The sequence below is a fragment of the Tachyglossus aculeatus genome, chromosome 16 (assembly GCF_015852505.1).
Source record: "Tachyglossus aculeatus isolate mTacAcu1 chromosome 16, mTacAcu1.pri, whole genome shotgun sequence".
Lineage (NCBI taxonomy): Eukaryota > Metazoa > Chordata > Mammalia > Monotremata > Tachyglossidae > Tachyglossus > Tachyglossus aculeatus.
Genome location: NC_052081.1, coordinates 10,970,843 through 10,993,171, shown reverse-complemented (window position 1 = coordinate 10,993,171; position 22,329 = coordinate 10,970,843). Strand labels below are relative to the sequence as shown.

General features: G+C 40.4%; 1 protein-coding gene across 2 annotated transcripts in view; it reads right to left on the bottom strand.

Annotated features, from left to right (window-relative positions):
* CEP350 (centrosomal protein 350) overlaps nt 1-22,329 on the bottom strand; it is an 87,333-nt gene that overhangs the window by 4,227 nt on the left and 60,777 nt on the right. For both annotated transcript variants that reach the window (XM_038758221.1, XM_038758222.1), the window contains exons 27-37: nt 21,376-21,533; nt 17,141-17,340; nt 15,936-16,147; nt 14,686-14,830; nt 13,076-13,236; nt 10,381-10,517; nt 9,192-9,274; nt 4,669-6,821; nt 3,130-3,522; nt 2,890-3,036; nt 2,035-2,157 (exon numbers count right to left, since the gene is read on the bottom strand). In XM_038758221.1, coding sequence (XP_038614149.1) covers nt 2,035-2,157; nt 2,890-3,036; nt 3,130-3,522; nt 4,669-6,821; nt 9,192-9,274; nt 10,381-10,517; nt 13,076-13,236; nt 14,686-14,830; nt 15,936-16,147; nt 17,141-17,340; nt 21,376-21,533 — 3,912 coding nt within the window. The remainder of the gene's footprint in view (nt 1-2,034; nt 2,158-2,889; nt 3,037-3,129; nt 3,523-4,668; nt 6,822-9,191; nt 9,275-10,380; nt 10,518-13,075; nt 13,237-14,685; nt 14,831-15,935; nt 16,148-17,140; nt 17,341-21,375; nt 21,534-22,329) is intronic.

Genomic DNA, 22,329 nt, shown 5'->3' with positions numbered 1-22,329 from the left:
GCACACGGGACTGGGAGCCAAAGGACCTGGATTCTAATCCCTCCTATGCCACTTGCCTTCTGCATGACCTTGGGCAAATTGCTTAACTTCTCTGTTGCGGTAGGCGCCTCCACTTCCCCAGCTGTAAAATGGGTATTAGATACCTGTTCTTCCACTCAGACTATAAGCCCCATGTGGGACAAAGACTTGTATCTCACCTGATTAACCCCATCTCTTAGTACAATGCTTGGCACATAGTAAGCACTTAAATACCATCATTATTATAATAAGCACTTAACAAATACCACAATTATTACTATGGAGAGCAGAAGTAGCCTGACAAAAGAACCTGTTAGATTTGTTGCTCAAGAAGACTCTTAAAGTGAGTATTTCTTTTGTGTATTTGGTTTTTGAATGTGACTCCAAACACATGCTCAAATAGCTCTGAACTGAAATATATACTCCCTGGCAATATGTAGGGCACAGAGAACTGAGCTCACTAGAGCTCATTAACTCGGTATTAACTCAAGAATAATAGCATTAATAATAATGGTATTTGTTAAGCACTTACTATAAGCACTGTTCATCAACTGAGCTCACTACAGTCCCCTCTGGACTATCAGCTCATTGTGGGCAGGGAATGTATCTACTGTATTGTGGTACTGTTGTGTTGTACTCTCCCAAGCATTTAGTCCAGTGCCCTGCACACAGTAAGCACTTACGTAAATATAACTCATTGATTTACTGACTGAAATAACTGCCAAGTGACAGTGAAACAAACCAGGTAAAAATGATGTTCCTCCCTGCCAACACACCACAAGTGCTTCCTCTCTTCCCAGACAGGACAAAACCTGGATCCATCCCTGCCCACCTTATCTGTGCCTAGCTCTACACTGTAAATTCACTGAGGGCAGGGAATGTGTCTATTATATAGTTATACTGTACTCTCCCAAGCGCTTAGTACAATGCTCTGCACACAGTAAGCACTCAATAAATACGACTACCACAATCCTGGACCATGCTGAGCAACTTTGTTCTCGGTGAACAGCTCAGAGATACAGTTCCAGTTCCTGCAGTCCCAAACTGGACTCTGCTACCTTAGCGGCCTTTCTGAGTTCTTTGCCCACCCTGCATCATCCCCACTCTCGCGCCCCCATGCTAGCTAAATTTCTTGGTGGGGATCAGGGCCATTCAACCTGCATTTGTTACTCTGGCTTGCAAATCTGTGGACTAAAAATCAACTAACAATATCTCATTTTAAAATCATTAACTCAGTGAACTGAGGCAGAAAACTAGCTGGCACTGGATATCCATGAGGGAGGAGAAAAATGCTTTCTGCCTAGCCTAAAACCCTTAAATTACCTAGCCAGTCAGGCAGTTTATGCCAGTTTTCCTCCCCACCAGGTGACAGGCTCATTTAAGGCTAAAACAGAATTTTATCATTTTGTAAACCTCCTTTAGGAGGCAGATATGGCAAAAATCTCTGCTTTCCTTCCCTTCTCTAAAGAAATGTAATAGTTGGGAACAACGAGATGAATTAACTAAACCAAAAGGCTGGGTATGAGTCTTGGGATGTGTCCTTCGTAGCTAGCCAGAGACGGCACATTGCATTGCCTGGTGCCGTTGAGCACCAGGGGTACAGAAGTATGAAGGGACGAATACTGTTGAGGCTTCCAAAACTAGCCAGCATGGGATTGGTTTCAATTTGCATTCCAATTAACAGTTCCTGAAAGCCCAACCTCTTTCTAACTTACGTTTTGTTACTGTCCGTACTCTTCCTTCTGCTCTTCACACCCATAAAAGTTGCTGATTCACTTAAACATTCGCCCCAAAGATGCAAAAACGCAGATTTCAAACTAGAAAAAATGTACAGTACCTAAAAACATCTAAATACTGCTTAATGCCAAATCAGACCACCTTTAATGTGAATAGAGTGAAAGCTAATCAATCCACCAGTCCATCAACGGGCACTTACTGTGTCATCTGGAGCCTAACCAGCGCCCTGAATTTAGAGAATTTGATCAAAACACATATAGCTTAGCTTTATCCACTGACCAAGATATGGTCGACTCTGTCTCGTTTCTTCCGTCCAAATTTCATCATTTTCTGCCAATCTGTCTTTAGGTTGGGCTCTTTTTTAAGACCAAACAGCTTGAGAACTTCAGCTGCAATGAAGCTCTAGGGAAATAAGGAGAGCACAAGGTAAAAACACAACATTCCCGGTGGGTTCTTTCAATTTATGTGCTATGGGTACTGTTCATTCACTCATTCATTCAATCGTATTTATTGAGTGCTTACTATGTGCAGAGAACTGTATTAAGCGCTTGAAAAGTACAATTCAGCAATAAAGACAATCCGGGCCCACACAGGGCTTACTGTTCTTGTGTAGGGACACACACATTGAACAATTAGAAAGAGTGTTATGTTAGGTCCACTATAACAAATAAATCACTTTCTTTTGCAGCTCAACACAGCAATTCTTAGATTAAAGACGTGATTTAATCGTTCACATTTCACCAAACTAAGCCTTTCTTCCTTTCTCTTAAGCTTTAAGACTTGGCCAGGTTTGGGCCCCAAAGATGGACATAAATGCAGATTCAAAATTATAACAACTTTATGACAGTCATTTTTGTCCTTAATTACCCAATTCACAAGAGCTAAAAAGACAATCACTTGAAAACCCAGTATTACTAGCCAGTATTACTCAGAAGAAAAGTTAACATGGCAATCCAAGTAAAGTTTCAACATATAATGTATAATAACACCATCATAAGTTTTGGTAATTTTCAAATACCTTGCACATCCATCCTTTTTTTTGATGAGAGAATTAAAATCAACCTAAGAAATTCCCCTTCGATTTCCTCTTTCCCACGCTCACCACTAGCAAATCAGATTGGGGTTCATACCCACCTGAATCTCCTCGAGGTCATTTGGATTTTTCACGCGTCGGAAATAAGATGAGTTGATCCTCCGGGGCTTCATCCAGACGGGCTGATCCAGATTGGGATCTTCTGCAACTATTTCCCCCAAAATCTCCTTGGTCAAATCAAAGACTGCCTGGACATAAAAACACCCGACGAGCCGAAGAGTCAAATGTTGACCAAAAACAAAGACTTAGACAATGAAAATCCTCTTTGTTCACAACCCTACCTTTTTGTAGGCCCTCACACTAGTGCTTTCCAGGTCCTGACCACCGATGGCATCTCCTAGCAGCTTGGGAGGAACGCCGAGACTCTTCAAGTCGTGGCCCAATTCTTTCCAATTCCAAAGCGCTTCAGTTGCAACAAGCACCAGTTGTTCTACTTCCTCTGCAGAATGTGGCACAGCTGACAGGTCCTCGCACGGTTTGGGGGGCACTTTCTGCGTTTCTGACTTTGGTGGCACAGCGGGTTCTTCTGCCTTTGGGGAGGAGTTCAAGCCAAAATCCTCTTCCAACCAGTCCTGGTCATCTCCTAATACGCTCGGAAACTCCCGACTAATTTCAAGCTCAGCAAGTCTCTTAGCAAGCTCTTCCTGCCCACTGGCGCCAAAGACGGGACTCTCCTGGGCAATGTGAAGCAGAATCATTAATCAGGATTGCCAGTAAATGCCTGGGGAACATCTGGTAGAGATACTTTAGTAAAAACTCTGAATATACTTTTTTTGGGGGTACAATTATTCAGAGAAACTGCAAACATATTCCACTAAAAGTGCCAATTCTACAGTAGGCCTTAGAACTGGGGCTTTTATTTTTTGTTAATTTGTTTATTATAATTTTGTTATTTAAGGTGGACTGAGAGAACAGGAATTGAGTTGGGTTTCTCACCTCTACTCTGAAGCTGGCTCAGATGCCTGAAAATCATTGCTTTTGTTCAAATGTCCCTATGTAACCCAAATGATTTGATGGCCTTAGTATTGATCAGAATGAATAGTTGCTTCATCAGGCCCGTCATCACCATAAACTACCTCACCATAACAGTGAATGAGGGCAAGTCTCATCAGTTACAAAAGGTGTTTGCTTCAGGATGAAATTTAGAAAAAATGTGGACTGCAAGCTCTAGGCTGTAAAGCTCCCTCTAGACAAAGTTCTCTGTGGGCAGGGAAGAGGTCTACCAATTTTGCTGTACTGTATTGTCCCAAACGCTTAGTACAGTGCTCTGCACAGAGCTCAGTAAATACCACTGTTTGACTGAGGAAGCAAGAAGTAAGCTGTTACCTTGGACTTCCCTTGCCCCAAACAGAGATCTTCCCTTTTCAGGGTGTTTAAGTCTGGGACTTTTAATGAGCCTTTCAACACTGACTTTTAAATTGTGACATCTACACAGAAACAGTTAATGATGCTATAAAGCGTTAACATATAGATGGAGAAACTACAGGAATCCATCAATCCATGGTATTTATTGAGTGCTTCCTGTGTGCAAAGCACTTTATTAAGCGCTTGGGAGAGTACAATACAACAGAGTTAGTATGCACGTTCCCCGTCCTTGACGAGCTTACAGTCTAGAGGAATCAAGGCATTTAAAACTACAGGGAACCACCCCCACAATTTTCTTCTTTTAAAGAGTCAATTCAGTGAAAAACTCAAGGGTACTAAATAGGAAAACTTTGGGGGAAAAAAATAGACTCGAGTTTTAGGTTGCATCTTTCTGGCCAGTTTTCATTTATGGCAGGGCATAGACACCATATTTTTCCAAAACATAAAATACTCACTGGTCTGAGACACATATCTGGAGAAGAAACCTCTTCTCGTTCATCTTCTAGCTCAGCACTTACAAGAAGGTGCTGAGGATCCGGAGTTAATTGCTTTTCAGGATGCTGAGATGGAACGTGGGTTGTCTTCTCCTCTTGGACATCGTCATTGAGGTCCTGCTTGACAAGTTGGGGTATCTCATTTTGGACTTTCTGGATCTGCTGCAGTCGACTGACTGTATCCTTTACAAGAGGTGACTGCTCTTCATCATGTTGGGATAGAACTCGTGACGTCTTCTCTTGGTCATTATGCAGCTCCTGATTGCTAAGTTGGATTTTCTTATTTCGAGCTTTCTTGATCTGTTGCAGTTGGTTGACAGTATCCTTTACAAAGGCCTTCAGAAGGCTGTCTGTCAGTAAGCTGACAGCCTCAAGTTGTTTTGACTTTTCTTCCAGACTCAGCGATGACTTCAGCTGAGCTTCCAGTTGATTCTTTTCTTTGGTCAAAAGGTCCAGAAGGGGGGTTGAGGGCTTTTTACCAACTTCGGGAGCACTCTCTTCAATAGGAGCTTTTCTGAGCCACTGTGGCCTCTTCAGTTCCTCAGAGAGGAGGCTATCAAAAATATCTTCCACTGCAGCAGAAGAAACCTTTTCTACTGTGCCAGAAACAAAGAGATCAAGAACATTCTTATCATTTGGGGGGCAAATCAGATTACTGACTGGCTGGTGGGACACAATCTCTGGGGCAATTTTCTGAACATGTTCTGTTTCAGATCCAGATTCTGTCTTGTTGATTCCCTCAGACAAGGCTTCTCCTACAGACTGATTAGTTGGAGATCTTTCCTGGGAATTTTCAATTATAACCCTTCCTCTCTCAGCTATGTCCCTCTGTTCATGGTCTCGACTCTGTTGTTCAACAAAGAGGAAGTCCTCATCTTCATTCTTATCGGAACTTTCCGGAATGTGAGAGATTTTCTGAGGAGGAGCAAAAATACCATGCTTTTCTTTACATTCAAAGTATGTGATCCCATCATAAGTCCCATTGTTGTTTCCTTCAGGTTTATCCAATTCTACCCCAGCCCAAAATCCCTTAGCAAAGTAGGTCAGACCTTTGAAGCGCAAAGTTCCAGGCTGGACATTACTGATTAGGACCCTGTCACCAAGGTGGAAATTTGGCAACGCATCATTTTCTGCAACAGAAGCTGAAACCCAAGGTGGTAATTCAGGGACACGTAGTTCATTTTCTACATCGCTACGTTCTTCACATTTTATAAGCTCTGTAGGGGACTTTAGCTCTAATAGTATATCTGAATGGACGCTGCCTGAAACAGATAGGCTTTTTCCACTAAGGCATTCGCTGATTTCATCATCACTGCCAAAATCAGTGGCTCTACTTTTGCATCTCCCAAGTTGCTGTGAGTTATCTCTCGGTGACGGTGACTGACATTCTTTTCCAGGTGATGTCACGGATGGCTCATCAAAGTCATCTTTATACAGTTCACCAGGTACTCCTTCAATTGATGCTTCTTTTTGGGGAGAGGACACTTCAAAGTCCTCAGAGTATGACATCTCTTGAAGATCAGAAATTTGCTCTGAAAAAGAAATGTCTTTTTCCCGTGTCTTGTTCTGCCTAAGAGAGGACTTATCTGACCTGATGATGCTGTGATCGCTGGGTTCATCGTATTGGTTTGCATGACCCTCCAGTTCCCCTTTCTTCTGAAGATTTTCAATAGACAAGCTAAGCAAATCCTTTTGAGTATTTTCAGTGTCCAAATCAAGATCTCTCCTTGAAAGAACTTCAGGTGAACCTAGCTGTTCCAAATTCAGTTGCAACAAAGGTTCAGATTTTCTAAACTGCTTAAAATAACTGTCCTCGATCTCACTCTCTTCTGACTTTGCACAGTCCACTTCCTCTTGAATCTCAGATTTGGGACTAGACTCATCTTCCAACCTGGACAGTAAGATGTCAGGTGATCCCCCAATCTCTATTAGGTCTTTGAGAACAGGCGATGAGGATACAATATCCAAGGAATCTCCAGATTCCGCCCTGATTTTTCTTGACAACTTGAGAACTGGGGATGGGGTCCTGGAAGGCTCTTCGGTATGGATCTCTCCATCAATGATTCTCTTGGCATGTGTAGACAAAGACCTCTCAGAACTTGACAGTGCAGCATCTTAAAGAAACAGTCAAAAATAAGGCATCTCCTAGCAAAGTTATTCCATAACAATCCTTTTGCTACCTACTAAAAATGTCAGAACAAAATCAAGAAGGCCAGCACATCCTTTATGGGACTGTTAAAACAACATGCGGTGGCAGCATGGTACCAGCCTCCAGAGCAATCTAAAGAGCTATAGAGCTGTAGACTTTGAGCCCCATATGGGACAGGGACTGTGTCCAACCTGATTACCTTGTATCTACCCCAATGCTTTAGAACAGTGCTTGGCCCATAATAAGCACTTAAAAATACTATTATTATCAGTATTATTATTATTATCTGTGTTGTCCAACCTTTACAGCCGTGAGTACTGCACCAAACCAAGGCACCATATTCAGCCCCTTGAGCAGTTCCACCAGTGTCACTTAATAGGCCATTCTTAATGTCAAATGGCAAGACAAGGTCACAAACAATGAAGTTTGGAACTAGTCTGTCTTCTACCGTCGAAGCCGTATTCACCTTAACACAGCTACACTGGGTGGGGCACGTGAGGAGAATGAGAGATGGCAGTATACCATAACGGTTGCTGAATGGATAGCTGAAATTGTGAAACCGAAAGCAGGGAGGGCAAAGAAGGGATTTTAAGGACATGATAAAAGACAACTTCTGACGATGCTGGATTTCGGCTGAAAAATGGGAGTCAGTTGCTGAGGACAGACTTGAATGCCACAATGCCATAAAGGAGGGTGTAGAACTCTGAGTAAAAGCTTTGTAGGGAAAGACAGACAAGGAGGCAAAAGAGAAAAAAATACTAGATGTTCCAAAAATTAAGTACAACAGCACAAGGGACAACCTTTCTGTGTGTCCATTGTGTTGGGACTATGAATCTTGCATTGGCTGTTTCAGCCACACATGCACTCATTGGTGAACCTCACCATTTGTGGGGGGTCGTCTTTGAATACCAAAGGCAACTATATGATAATGCTAGAGGAAAATCAGATTCAGATCCCAGATCCGCCATTTACCTGCTGTGTGACCTTGGACAAGTCACTTCACTTCTCTGTGCTCAGTTCCCTTCATTAGTCTGTAAGCCCCATGTGGGACCTGATTCATCTTGAATCTACTCCAGTGCTTAGTACAGTGCTTGGCTTAACCAACACCACAATTATTATTCAGAACAGTTCCACTGGGCCAGAACATTTCAAAAATTAGCTGATCAGGGCTACTTAGAGTTCATTCTGTATAGAAGCTGCATTCAGGGATCTTTCTATTATCAGCTGTCCTGAGTTGAACAAAGAAAGCCAAAGCTAGAGGCTCAAACCTTCATCATCCCAGCACTGCCTGGGAGAAAAGTGGGCATCCTACAGGGAGCAAAGGATAAATCCTTTCACTGGTCACATAGTTCAGGATCTCCTTAAGACCAGAAGTCCATGGCCACGAAGGGTAAGACCTGAGGTCCCACTCTGTCACCAAAGGGAGCAGGATACTGAGTTGGCTATACGCCTTTTTAATTTAAATGGTATGTTGGGAAATTTGAACTTTGAAGCTCTGGGTGCACAGTCGAACCCGAAAGAATTGCTGACATGAATTCTGTGTAATGTAAGTGCAGATATAAAATGCTGATGGGTATTCTGAAAAAACTTTCGGTTTGGGGAATTTCTTAAATGTTATTTTCCCAAATAACGTTTCAAATAGTAATATGTGAGGAAATGGGTCTATTCTCACAGAGACTTTTCTTTTGCTTCTGACTAGAAGCTAGGTATAAGAATAACCATACCGTGGACTCCTAAATAGTTATTCTGATTTTGCTGACATTACTGGAAAGAAGCCACGGAGAAGATAACATGGATAGCATGTCATGCTAACGTAAGACTTAATTTCGAAGTATTTTTCTGAAAAGGACTGTTTTGGGATCTTAAATAAAACCCAATGAAAAATGAGTTCCAATACATTTTTTCTCATCTCAGTGAAGTGCTGCAACATAATAAAAGACAGCCCATTTATGTAACTATTGGAAAAAAGGATGCAAAAACTGAAAATATGACTTTCTACAGCACTGGAAATCTAGATTTTGGAATATTTTTATGAAATGTATGACAGTTTGACAGTGAACTGAACAAAATAGCTTCTCTTCTGGCTTCATTTTACTTCATAAGTCCTTCCTTCCTTGCCTCAATTTTCTTACAAAAAAACCCACAACTTTTCACAAGATTGTTATGAACAAAAACTTGTAAACCACTCAAATATAGAAATACATGAAAAAAACAACCATCAGCTGTTTTTGGCAAGGGTTCCTCTTATTAAGCCTGAATAAAATTATTCAATTTAAGTTCCTTCAGAAGTCCTTTGTCCAAAACCATCTAATGATTTTTTTTCCCATTTACATACCAACATGCTCAGCAATAGACTCCAGGGATCCTCTAGATCGTTCTGTCTCCGTTAGTGATTTCCAATTCTTTGTGGTCTCAGGCCTAAAGGGGAAAAATTGTATAAAATAAACTGGTACACACGTGTCTCAGCTGCCAGAATATGTATTCAAACCATGAGAATGAACCTGACTTAATTAATACCCCTGAATGTGGGCACAGGGTATGAGGCAGGACGAGAAGGGGCCTCACAGACCGAATGGATTCCCCTAAAACTTGCTGGTCAGCTGTACAATGGGGTTAGGGAGACAAGAAGGAAAATTCTGGGTAAATTCCCAGTCACGGAAAGAATCCTAGTTCTTATGACTCAGGAGGTCGGGCCAATTCCAATCCTCTCCACACCCAAGGACTCCATCACTGCCTGCTGGAACTAGATTGCCACCTTGATTCAGGTATACTGAGATCTATACCATTACTGAAGCAATACAGGGGTATATTCTTTGATCGGTTTCCTGATAAAACACACTGTAAACCAACATATTCTTAGAGATATGTCTTCTAAGTTTTATCAACCCCTTTAATCCACTTCTCTAGACTGTAAGCTCATTGTGGGCAAGGAACATGTCTAGCAACTGTGTTGCACTGTACTCTCCCAAGCATTTAGTACTGTGCTCTGCACTAAGAAAGCACTCAGGAAATACCAGGATTGATTGGTGCCTGCATTTGTGTATTTATTTATGTCCTTCTTCAGCACTGGTGTACATATACGTATGGGATTTTACATTCAATTGTATTTAAAGGGAATCCACTACTTGAGACTACTTCTATGCTTATTAGCATGTAAGCACCCTGTAGACAAAGAAACATGTCTTGTGCTTCTGTTGTACTTGTGAAGTGCTTAGTAGAGGGCACTGCCTTGCATTAGAAACACAGTAAATGCCTTTACTATTCAATCAATCAATCAATCGTATTTATTGAGCGCTTACTGTGTGCAGAGCACTGTACTAAGCGCTTGGGAAGTACAAGTTGGCAACATATAGAGACGGTCCCTACCCAACAGTGGGCTCACAGTCCAGAAGGCTACTATTAATACTACTTCCAAGTCTTCTCAGTCCCTCCAGTCTCCTTTATAATTTAGTTTGAGTCAACCTATTTTGCCGGCAATACATTTCATTTTCAGTCTATCACTTCAGATATCAAAGAACCCCAACCTGTGAAGTGGAGGCGGCTTGATCTTGGGTTTTTCTGTAGCTGACGAAGGAGTTTTAATCTGAGGTTTCGCTGTCGGTGATGTGTCTAGATCTCGGCTCAGCTCTGCTTCCGTTTTCTTGATGAATTCATCGTAAGACTAAATGTAAAGAATTATACTTATAGTCTGAATTTTCTGAATTTTCACAAACTAAAAAAGATTTAGTCCCATAATCAAGAATAAAAAGTGTTATTATCTCTTTTGAGAGCTTAGCCATTCATGACATTGTTTGGGCTCCAATTTTTGCAAAAGGTGTAATGCTTCTTTAAAGAGCTACAAGTGACACGAGTTTAATCCCTTAAATATAAAATTTATCTCCAAGAGCAGAGTCACCACCATAAGACAAGAGATTAGTAAGTTTACAAAATTGGATTTACTTAACTATTTCTTACAGTGCCAGAATACAGTTGGGTCGTGCTATTGATCACAGCTAAGGTACACAGGTTTATTAAGCGCTTACTGTGGGCAGAGCACTGGACTAAGTGTTTGGGAGAATTCAATATAGGAATATAACAGATACATTCCTCCTTTTTCTTAAATAGCAATCAATGGTCCACCCAGTTCTCCTTTAACACGGGGGCTACATTTAATTAGAATCCCAAGTTAGGGAAAATGTGCATTGTAGTCCTGTGTTTGAGTATAGTACGAGTGTAAATCTTCAAAACAGCTTCCTTAAAGGGGAAGACCAAGTCCCAACTCACATCACTACTCTCCTACTATAACCCAACCCACACACTTCACTCTTCTAATGCTAGCCTTATCAGTGTACCTCTATCTTGTCTATCTCGCTGCCAACCTCTCACCCACCTCCTGCCTCTGACCCGGAATGGCCTCCCTCTTCATGTCCGAAAGGCAATCACTCTCCCCGCCTTCAAAGCCTTATTGAAGGCCAACGCCTTCAAGAAGCTGTCTCTAAGCCCTCTCTTCCTTTCCTTTAATTCCCTTCAACGTTATCCTGACTTGCTCCCTTTATTCATTCATCCTCCCTCCCAGCCCCGTACGTATCTGTAATTTATTTACTTATATTAATGTCTGTCTCCCCCTGCAGACTGTAAGCTCACTGTGGGCAAGGAATGTATCTGTTATATTCCTATATTTTACTCTCCCAGGCACTTAGTACAGTGCTCTGCACAAAGTAAGTGTTCAATAAATACAATTAACTGATTAGTATGTTCTTATTAGCTTTGTCTATGGATGTTTGAAGAGTGATGGTGACAATGGCACACTAGTGGTATTTTGGAAAGAGCTGAATCCCTGGAGGCTGATACCTTCAGAAAGTTAACCATTTCATCCAACCCTAAAGACTGCTGACGATAGACCCTACCCATCCAGCGAGATCAAGAGTTTCTTGGTTGCCCATTCAGGTGAACATCACTAAATCCACCAATGAATCCAAGAGACATTAATCAACCTTCTTTGCTTATGACTAGAGCTGGATAAAGCTGCTTGGCCCACCATACTACTACTGCTGAGGAAGTCTCACTGGGAGAGAAAAACCTCTCCTCCTCACCTTTCTTTGAAGCCCGTTCCCAATTCCCAGGAACTAAGTCTATCCCTTTGGGCCAGAGAGGAACTCCCAATTAAATTTGGTGCATCACGCTGCATACTTCTCTCCACTTTGCACCCTCTGAATGTTTCATAAATGTTAATACTAATATTTCCCGATGTAAGTTTTTGATGGATACTACATGGTTTCAATGAATTTATGGGATTTATATATGATGATCTGCCCTGAGTGCTCTTTAATAATCTATTTTTAGCTTATTTGGGGGGTGAAAGTCCATCCTCGATTAACAAGACGGATAAGAGAGTTCTATAACTCTGGAACACCAGACTCATCTTGTGTTGTAGAGGCAGCCCGAAGCACTAAATGATGAGATAGGGGAAGCATTCACGAGATGACATTTCCTCCCTTGGAGGGCAAATATCACCTGATACATACTCACACAAAACAAAAGGGAATACTGACAGTATTTGAGAGCTAATCATGCCTTGGGTGATATGCAATTCATGATTTGTCTAAAAGTCTGCCTAGGAAGTGCCAAGAGATTTTAGACTATGAAAACACAACTCCAGGGTATGGAAGTTACTGACGTTTCAACTGCTTGTGGAAGTGGTACAGAATATTGGTCTTCATTTTAAACTAATCCAATCTTTTAAATTCATGGTATTTCTACCTAATAGTTTTTCTTAAATTAAAAAAAATCCCAATCCCCAGAGTTTAAAAATACTACAAAAATAGAAATCCATAAAATTCAGGTCCAAACAATATTAAGCATTTCAACTTCACTCTATAGAGAATAATATAAGGAGATTTCCCAAGATCGTTAGACTCAGTGTGGTCTAGTGGAAAAAGCATGGGTCCAGGATTCAGAGGTCTGATCCTGGCTCCACCACTTGCTTACTGTGTGGACCTGGGCAAGTTACTTCACCTCTCTGAACCTCAGATCCCCTTCCTCCTTCCTGCTTAGACTGTGAACCCCATGTGGGCCAGGGACTGTGTCCAATTTAAATAGATCTGTGCTTGCTACAGTGCTCAGCACATAAGTGCTTAAGAACAATAATAATAATGCATAAAATAATGACTGTGGACATCATTAGTACCAATGAGAGCAGCAAACTATGATACCAAATTCTGCTTTCCCTCCATTTCTTACCTCTAGTTGTTTAATCAAACTAGCTTCTTGGGCTTTCAGTCTCTCCTTCTGCCTCTTCCTTTGTTCCTTTTTTAACTGATCGACAACTGATTTTCTTTTCTGCAGTTCATCCTTCAAAGCTCTGATCCTGCCTTCAATGTCGCTCTGGTCTGAAGTAGTTTCTGAAAAAGAGACAGTAGTTGGTTTGCTTTTAATTTAGAAAGCAGAGTTAAGTCTCAGGTATATTGTCTAGAATAGATTTTCTCTGTCATGCCATTTATATTAAAAACTACCTGTTGGCATAAACTGTAAAATTTTGCTCCAAAGGGCTTTTCTCTGGAGTTAAATCAAGCTCTTAGAGAAACCAGTAGAAAATTTGGTACCTCACTAATCTTAGCTTTCTCCTACTACTCCAATAAAGATTATTTGATAAGTGGAAAAAAAAATTTTAACCTGCAAGCTTTGAGATCTGTGATGCCTTCTATTTCCTTTGTAATTTCCCACAATGCTCTGACTAAAATGAAGGTCTGGATTGGAAATTAAACTAAATGCTCCCTTTATAGACTGTGAACTCAACTGTGAGCAGGGATTGTCACTGTTCATTATTATATTGTACTTTCCCAAGCGCTTAGTACAGTGCTCTGCACACAGTAAGTGCTTAATAAATTCGATTGAATGAATAACATTTTAGGACAATAACCTTTAAGAATGAGGAATGTTCTAGTATTGCAGCAGAAGTCTGGAGCAGAGAGATGAGAGCAGGGAGCAGCAGCAGCAGCTGATTTTATAGTTTAAAACATATCAGCAGACCAGTTACATGTGAGCCCCATGTGGGATGGGAACTGTATCCATGACTAATATCTTGTATCTGCCCCAGTGCTCAGAACAGTGCTTGACACATAGTAAACACTTAACAAGTATTTTAATAATAATAATAATAATGGTAATTTGACATCTGCACTTCCTGGCTATCAGAGAATTAGCACAACCATTATGAGGTGTTAAACAGTAGTTCATTCACTGAAACCTTTACAGATGCATCTTTACAGGTTTGTTGAAAAGTTACATACAGAACAGGCTCAGAAGGATTTTTCTATAACTAGTGAACAAGTACAACACAGTGACTAAAATTTCTCTGCATGAGAGGTGGCATGTTATACACAAGAATTAGATAAAAATCTGGGATTGGTTCCAGAATATGAAACTGCACAAAAAGAGACAAGTCAGCAAAAGGAAATGAATAAGAAAACCATATATCAATGGAAAAATAATGATTCTTTATCTACACAAGAATATGCATAGAAACATACAGTCAAACCTGAATACTTCACTTTATTCCTTGATAAAACCAAAGTAGTATTCTGCAGCCTAACAACAGATTATGTCTAATGTACTGTCCTGCATTCAGATTCAAAGGCATCTGGGGAGTTACCAAAGTCATCAACTTTCAAAGACTACATAAGAACCTTCATCTTTAGATTCAAGTTAAATCTTGGCAAACCAAAAGTCTTTCAGCTCCCTGAAGTCGAGTGATGTAGCAGAACGAATTGCTGGCTGGGAGAAGGACAGTGTTTACTGAAAGAGCTACTGGACTATAAAGGAAAACATCCCCTCATGATCGTTCCTCTTACCCGATTGTGTCATGGATAATGACTCATCTGACCAACTATGGGAGAGTTGATGGGACTGTGCAGGGAGTCGTGGCTGTCCCCCAGTCCGGTGGCTTCCTTTGCTGGAATCCAGCTTTGACAAAGCTGTGCTGCTTTTGGAAGGCAACTATTCAAACAGGAAAGAAAAAGGGAATATTTAGCTGTGGTCTTGTAAAACTAAATTTCAAGGTGGAACATGAGCTCACTTGCCTGCATGAGGGTAAAATGTCTTTTTTTGGTCTAATCTTTAACCTTAAAGGTTAAAGGACAAAACTCTTTAAAGACATAGCAATGTTGTTCTTAGTAGGTAATCTTTAAAATGAAATTAAGAAGGGAAATACATTCCATAAACTTGGGTCCCAGGCCTCAAAGGTCTTGTGAAGATATATCTACCATCATCATTGATAGTATTTATTGAGCACTACTATGTGCAGAGATAAGTGTCTGGGATTACACAGTACAACATAGCTGGAAGACATGTTCCCTGCCCACAATAAGCTTAGTGTCAAGAGAGGGAGACAGACATTGATATAAATAAGTTAAAATATATAACTTAAAGACACACAAAAGTGCTGCAGGGTTGAGGGTGAAGCGAATACCAAATATCTGCTAGTAATCCCAACCATGTACGCTTCTCTTATAAACTTATACAGGCATAATGTGGTAAAGCTGCCTGTTCTGTTCGGCACTTAAATATCAAACCATGACTACAATGACACAACTGGGTTTTGATCATTTAAGAAATGATCACTTCCTTACTGCCTGTCAGTGTGCCCTCCTGCAGTGACTTACTGGGAGGGGGACAAATGATGGCCCACACACCTGCAAGCCCTTAGGACCTACTGAAAAGAATCATTGCTCACTCCCACTTCCGCTGTAAATTCTCAGAATATATTATTTTCAGTATATTCTGAAGCTGACAGCAGATTTATACATATGCTAAGTTTCAAGATGCTCCTGGAGCATAAACCAAAATTTCCATCAAGGCCTATTGAAGGACAGAAAATTCTGGAATCTGTCATGATTTGAAGCATAAGTACAAGTGAGAAATATAACATGGGTTTCTATGGGTTTTCTGTCTATGGGTTGCAAAACTGTGGGTGACGACAACAACTTTCACTATTAGCAGTAATAATCACGGGGCTGTCGTTAATACATATAATATTTTAAGTGGACTCTTCCTTGTACTCGGAAGTGGCTTAAACTCACACAATATATACTTATTCACTTACATGTTTGTTAGTGGAGGTATAAGACTCTAGATCCCGAGAATAAACCATTTCCTCACTCAGTGTACTGTGTCCAGGACTCGTTGGCGGCCCCTGAGCTATAGACTCGGGCGGAATAGATTCAGCAGCTGGGCTGCCTAGTTCTTCTGGGATCGAGCTTTCACTGTTCAGATGAGAGCAGGAGGGTAACGGAGACTCCTCTTCACTGGCTGTTTCTGGGATAGGAAGATGACAATATGAGGCAGCATACACTGAAAAGAGTGGAACAGGTTCCATTATATTCTTATTAATTTTATCTGGTGCTAGGCAAGTGACTGCTTTCACAGCTCAGCTCACTAGCCTGCAGCCTATCTAAGCAGCCTGGTAAACAAGTCGGTATAACACGATGAAATGTCTACAGGTTTCTCTAATAGTTGCATATCCCCATATCTGAAAGCCTTTGAGTTCAGAATGAATACAGACTAAATATCTGGAAAACCTGATAATCAAGGACACTAAAATAAAATATGTAACAAGACAGATATATCTACAAGGAACTCCACTATCCATGATAAGAAGCAGGCATTGTAGAATTAGTAAACTTGACAGAAAATCTAAAAACCCTCATTTTCAATAGTTTCTATTTCCTCTCTCACCAATTAATTTTTACCAGAGCTGTTAATAAGAAGCAGAAATGATAGATTATTTGTCATGTATGTAACCATCCCGATGTGGGAGTAAAGTGGCAAAAAATATCGCATCAGAATTGTTCAGTTTGTCAAAAACAGGCACAGCAGAGTACATGATAGAAGGCCCAACCTATTTCAGCTAAGTAGATGAACTGAAAGAACTGAAGAACTGAAAATCGAGGTGAGGGCAATGTGAGTTCTTTGTAAATGTATCCCTTCATTCCATGGCCTAGTGGAAGGACTACAGGATGGAGTCAGGAGACCGGGGTTCAAATCTTCACTCTGTCACTTGCCTATGTGACCTGGGTAACACTTAACTTGTCTGGGTCCCAATTTCTTCATCTGTAAAATGGGACTTATTAGTCCCATCTGGACCAAGCATTATATTTAAAAAGACAGTATTTACCCCAGTGATAGGCAATTAGTAAACATTTTAAATACCACAATTCTTATTATTTTCAGTAAAATAAATTCCTCTCAACTAGAGGCCAGATCAGCTCAATCAGAACTCTCACAGGCTTGTTAGGGTGGTATGGTTACCTTTCTGTTCTATCCTCTGTTCCCCCAGGTCTTTCTTTGCTGTTTTGGGTTTTATTAGCTCTTTGTCCCAGGCAGCTAAAGCTTGTTTCTCCATTCGACGAATTTCCGCTTCTTCTGCATCCAAACGACGTTTCCACTCCAGCAACTCCTCTGCATGCTGTCGTCGCTGCATCAGCTTCTGTTCTCTTTTAGTCAAAAACCTACATCCACATCATGAAGAGCAGTGAGAAAACAAGCTCAGAAGTCTTTCACAGCCAGAGGCTCCAATGGATAAGTGCTACATCCCCTCATCTTGTCACAGAACTGTGCAACTTAGGACAGTTTTAGAGAATGGCACCGATAACTGTTCCTGGATATGTACGATTTCCCAAGGAGAAAATACCATTTTCTCACTCCACCGTGACAAATATTATTGACTCCTGATAAGGATATTCACCTTTCATGTGTATTTCTTTTCTTTACCCTAGAATTCCTTACTCTATCCTGAATTACTATTTGAAAATATGTATGAAGATGCTGATTTTGGGAGTTTTTAAAATTCAGTCTAGCCTTGTATCAGGCTCACGGTGTAAGTCTCAGTAGAAGAAATAAGATCCTTTCAGATACATGGGTTTCAATTAAATTAGAACTATGTGATTTATATCAAGGACGAGATACATGAAATCCCCAAATTTCTGAATTATGTTTCCAAGTTTCAAGCAATTTTACCCCTCGCTCCAAAGGATATGGGATGGTTACTGAATTAGGAAAGGTTATTCGTGAGGTTTAAAAACTACAGTCATGATCCCATCAAATGGAGTTGCCAAACAATCTAGAAAGTAAAATGCCCAGCTTGTTAAAAAGTAATCAACTAAGTACGCAAGCTGAACTGTCTCTTTACCTCAGGCTGCAAGTCAGATTAATATGGTTGGTAGCAGTGAAAGTCAAAACATGTGGGCATTCTATTCTGATGAGGAGCCTCTAGGCCATTAAAGAACTGAACAGAGCATGCTCGATCAAAGGATGCACTGAGAAAGGTGCAAAGTTACCTGACCAACTGGTTGTAGATATACAGCTGGAATTTGGGATGAAGGTTGGGAAAACAGACACTGAGAGAGGCCCAGTGGTGAGACGTAAAGACAGAGAAGAAGTAGTGAACAGGAGAGCAGTGTCTACAAAATAAGGAGGAAGAGTTTAAAAACAGGAGAGTAAGAAGGCAGGGAGAACAAGAAAGGGAAAGCATAAGGTTTGATCAAAAAATATTTTAAATATTTCTTGGGTATTTTGCGGCTAGCCATGTCAAACAGAAGCAAATTCTGCACTCTGAGTGACAGGCTGAAGCAGTTACGCATGCAGTAATGATGAATTCCAAATCAGCATGCACTTCTCATGTTGTTAATGAATAATATTCTAAATTTGTGTAGGGGGGCAGGGGGGGAGGTAGTGATATTGGCCTGCCTGGATGAGAGAAAATGAGGAGCACATTTAAGTGCTGTTCAAGCTTCTCCTTCGTATTGTCATGGAGACAACTATTCTGGCACTAGGTTTAGAGTAAAAAACATTCCACTGTAAAGATTTACTGCATTGGAAAAATCCCACTACATTTGAATGTGGAACTATACTACAACTGCACAACTATACCACACTATGCAGCGAGGAGAAATCAAGTGATTCAAAAACCACCTTTGATGTAAGGATTTCTTTCTTTTCTATATACAGTGCACAAGTTATCACTTTGCATTTTCTGCTGGGCTCCAAGATGCTTTGAAACTTTGCACTTAACAAGATCTGTTTTTAATTCAAGTGGTAACTTGCCTCGAGGCTTCTGCTCTATATAGCAAATTTGGAGATCCGCCCCCATGGGTTATATTCACCCCACAAAAAAGTCAAGGTACAGATAAATCCGCATTAATTTCAAAGCAAGGAAAAAAATTAGTGTGTTAGTGGCACAAAAGAGCAAACCCATAACAGAAGACCTTCTAGAGTATAAGGCATGTGAATTACTGTTAAATTGTATGTTCAAAAGAGTAGAAGGGATTCAGAGGGATTCATTCTCTTTGACAGAGCATGCTCCAGTTCACATGCACTCGACTAAATAAATCTATTTCTACTACACAACAGGGACTCATGAATTAGGAGAACTCTTCTATTGCCTTGGTTGGAGATCTAACATAAAGCACTGATGCTACAGCAGCAGGGTGAAAAACGAATTACTGATCCAAGTTACTTAGGGGCAAGATTTACCTACTTTAATATTTGTCTGTAATTTAAGGTATTCATCATCGTTCTTCCTAAAAATGTCCCCTAATGCTAATGATTATTTCAATGTTGTTTTTCTTTCCATTTATTCTTTATCTTTTCTACCCTTCAAATACCTAAGGCAGTATTATTTTGTTAGTTTGGATTCTCTCCATAAAGGAGCTTAAAGAAAAAATATTTGCAATAAATGCTAGTGGAAAGTAGTTCACATCATCATTCTTGTAAGTATGCAAGTTATCTGGATCAGTTAGCAAAATATGAAAAGCAAATGGACTTGGGAAAAAAATTAAGACTTATTTATAATATATAACACCCACCCCCTTAAGTATAACAACTAAATTCTTGCAAAACCTAGTTAAAATCAATAAAAGTATATGAAACTATAAAAGTGCAACTACCAGTGCATTTTAATTAAGCCCATAACAACAATAATTTTTCTGTGAGAAATCATTTCCTTGTTTGAAAAGATCAGCAGTCCTGACAAGACTGACGTGACTAGAGACTGAAGAGCAGAAGAATTTGAAAATAAATTACAGCATCACAAAAATAGCCATAAGCAGAGCACACACTAGGGTTAGATTAAGAAAAATCACATTTTGATACTCAGTTAAAACAAAAAGGCAGTTCTATGGCTTTCAGAAAGGAAAAAGAACTTGAAAATTTTCAAATTCACTTGCTGTGGTGAAGGGAATAAACTATGCTCACTTTAGAGCTGCAGCAATATTCTAGTCCATTAAGGCAACATTAATAGCATTAACCAAGGTCACATACCAAATGAACCCTACTAGACTGAAAGTGAAATTTTTTATCAGTGGAACAAGTCCAATTTTAAGAAGTGTTTAAATGAATATGTAAACCATTTTACGTGAAATTTCACTCATACTGCCAATTGCAGAATTATATAAACTAGGTATATGAAAATAATTTCTGACAGGTATTTAGAATGTAGCAATGAATCTCCTTGCATTGTTGAGTCACAGCAATAAAACTGAACTGATCTCTGTTGGAATTTTACCAATGACATTTGGTACAGTTGGTTGTATTTTTACCATTTAGCAGTCGCAGTACACAAACAAAAATATTTCCTAATTCAATAACTCTTTATTTCATGACCTATGAGCATGGATTCATGGATAATACTACAGAACAAATGTATTATTTCAACCTCAACTTAAGTATGTATAGAAGAGCTCCAGCTTATCTGTCCGGAGCAACATCAGGACATCTTTCCTCTGATGCTCACCCTGTTCCTACTGCTGCTTAGCTGTGTGTTCTGAGATTTCTCCCCTACCCACCAAGATAAGAGGCTGTCTTCGCCTTCCACTTGGCCTAAGTTTTTTGAAGCACCTCCGGGCTTGTGCAGAAAATCACAGAAACACTCCAACTCTTTTAAAATCCACTTTCTGTTTTGGGTTCTCTCAGTCTACTTCTGCTCCATGGGTCTCTGTCTCTGGCCCTGTGGCCAGGAGGAAATCTGTGAGTTACTGCATTTAGAAATACTATTAATTTCTGGAAAATAATTTCATGGCTAGGTTGTAAATGGAAATGACCAAATTCAAGGTCTCCTGTTAGTTGGCAGACCGACAAGTTATCCCCTCAGCCATTTCCAGCACTTCTACGCTATTAGAGTTTACTTGCTATTGTTCTTATTTAGGTTTAGTACATTTGCATCTTAAACAAACCCACTTTTCTAGACTATACACTGTAAACTCATCATGGGCAGAGAATGTGTCTGCGAATTTATACTGTACTCTCCAAAGTGCTTAGAACAGTAATCTGCACATAGTAAGCCTTCAATAAATACCTTTCATTGATTGATTGCTGTGACCTTGCCTTCACCATTACACTGCAAGCCTTCTGAGAGCAGGAATCATGTTTTATATTCCTGGGCACCAGCACTCCACTAATCTCAGTCACCCTCTAATGCGATAAGGTTAAAATTCCTTTTGTAGTTAATATCTAGAATGTAAATTAAAATACTCATGAAAATGAGTTACTTTTCATCCATGCGGCTGCGCATTTTCTTGAGTTTCTGCATGATGCTGCTGGTTTCGCTGCTGGAGATGGAGATGGGGGAAGGGCTGCGAGTTTCTAAATCAGTTGGAACTGGACTGGAAGCCTTACTTTGCTTTATATCATCCTCACTTCGGGGTTCCTGCAAAGAAAAATGGGGGTAAAAATGAGAAAGTGCTTCCAAAATCCATTTGAGCCTTGCAATAATCCAGGCTGTCTTTCAGTTTCAAAACCCAGGCTACTTTTCAAACCATATCAACTATTGGTACTTTAATTAGATACTTCTGATAGAAGCATTTATTAATGTTTTTTGGCCCGAAACTCCCATGAGTGGTCCCATGACTCCCCACAGTGCCCCTCTACCGACACACATACACACCCTTTCACAAACAGCTTGCATTTCATTCTGCAGTGCCATCCCTATCAAGCCTAGTGGATAGAGCATGGGCCTGAGGAGTCAGAAAGACCTGGGTTCTAATCCCGGCTCTACCCCTTGCCTGTTGTGTGAACTTGAACAAGTCACTTAACTTCTCTGTGCCTCAGTTACATCATCTGTAAAATGGGGATTAAGACTGTGAGCCCTATGTGGGACTGAGACTGTGTCCAACCCAATTAGCTTGCATCTTCCCAGGTGCTTGGTATAGTGCCTGGCACACAGTAAGTACTTAACAAATGCCATAAAAAAGCAGTGATTCTAAGCTCTGAAGTTCCAAGCTCCCTTTGGCATCACATGGAGCCATGATACCTCTTTGAAAGGGGGGAAGCCTGCTCATTTCTCTTACGTGGCTAAACTGCTGCGGCTGTCAATAAACCACTGTTCAGTGCAGCCTCCCATAATTTTTCTACGAAGGATGGATGCTGGGAGCCCAATTTCTCAATTTGAGAAATACTCCCCCTAGGTGATAAAGAAAGGCAAACTGCCAAATGAACCAGCTGAA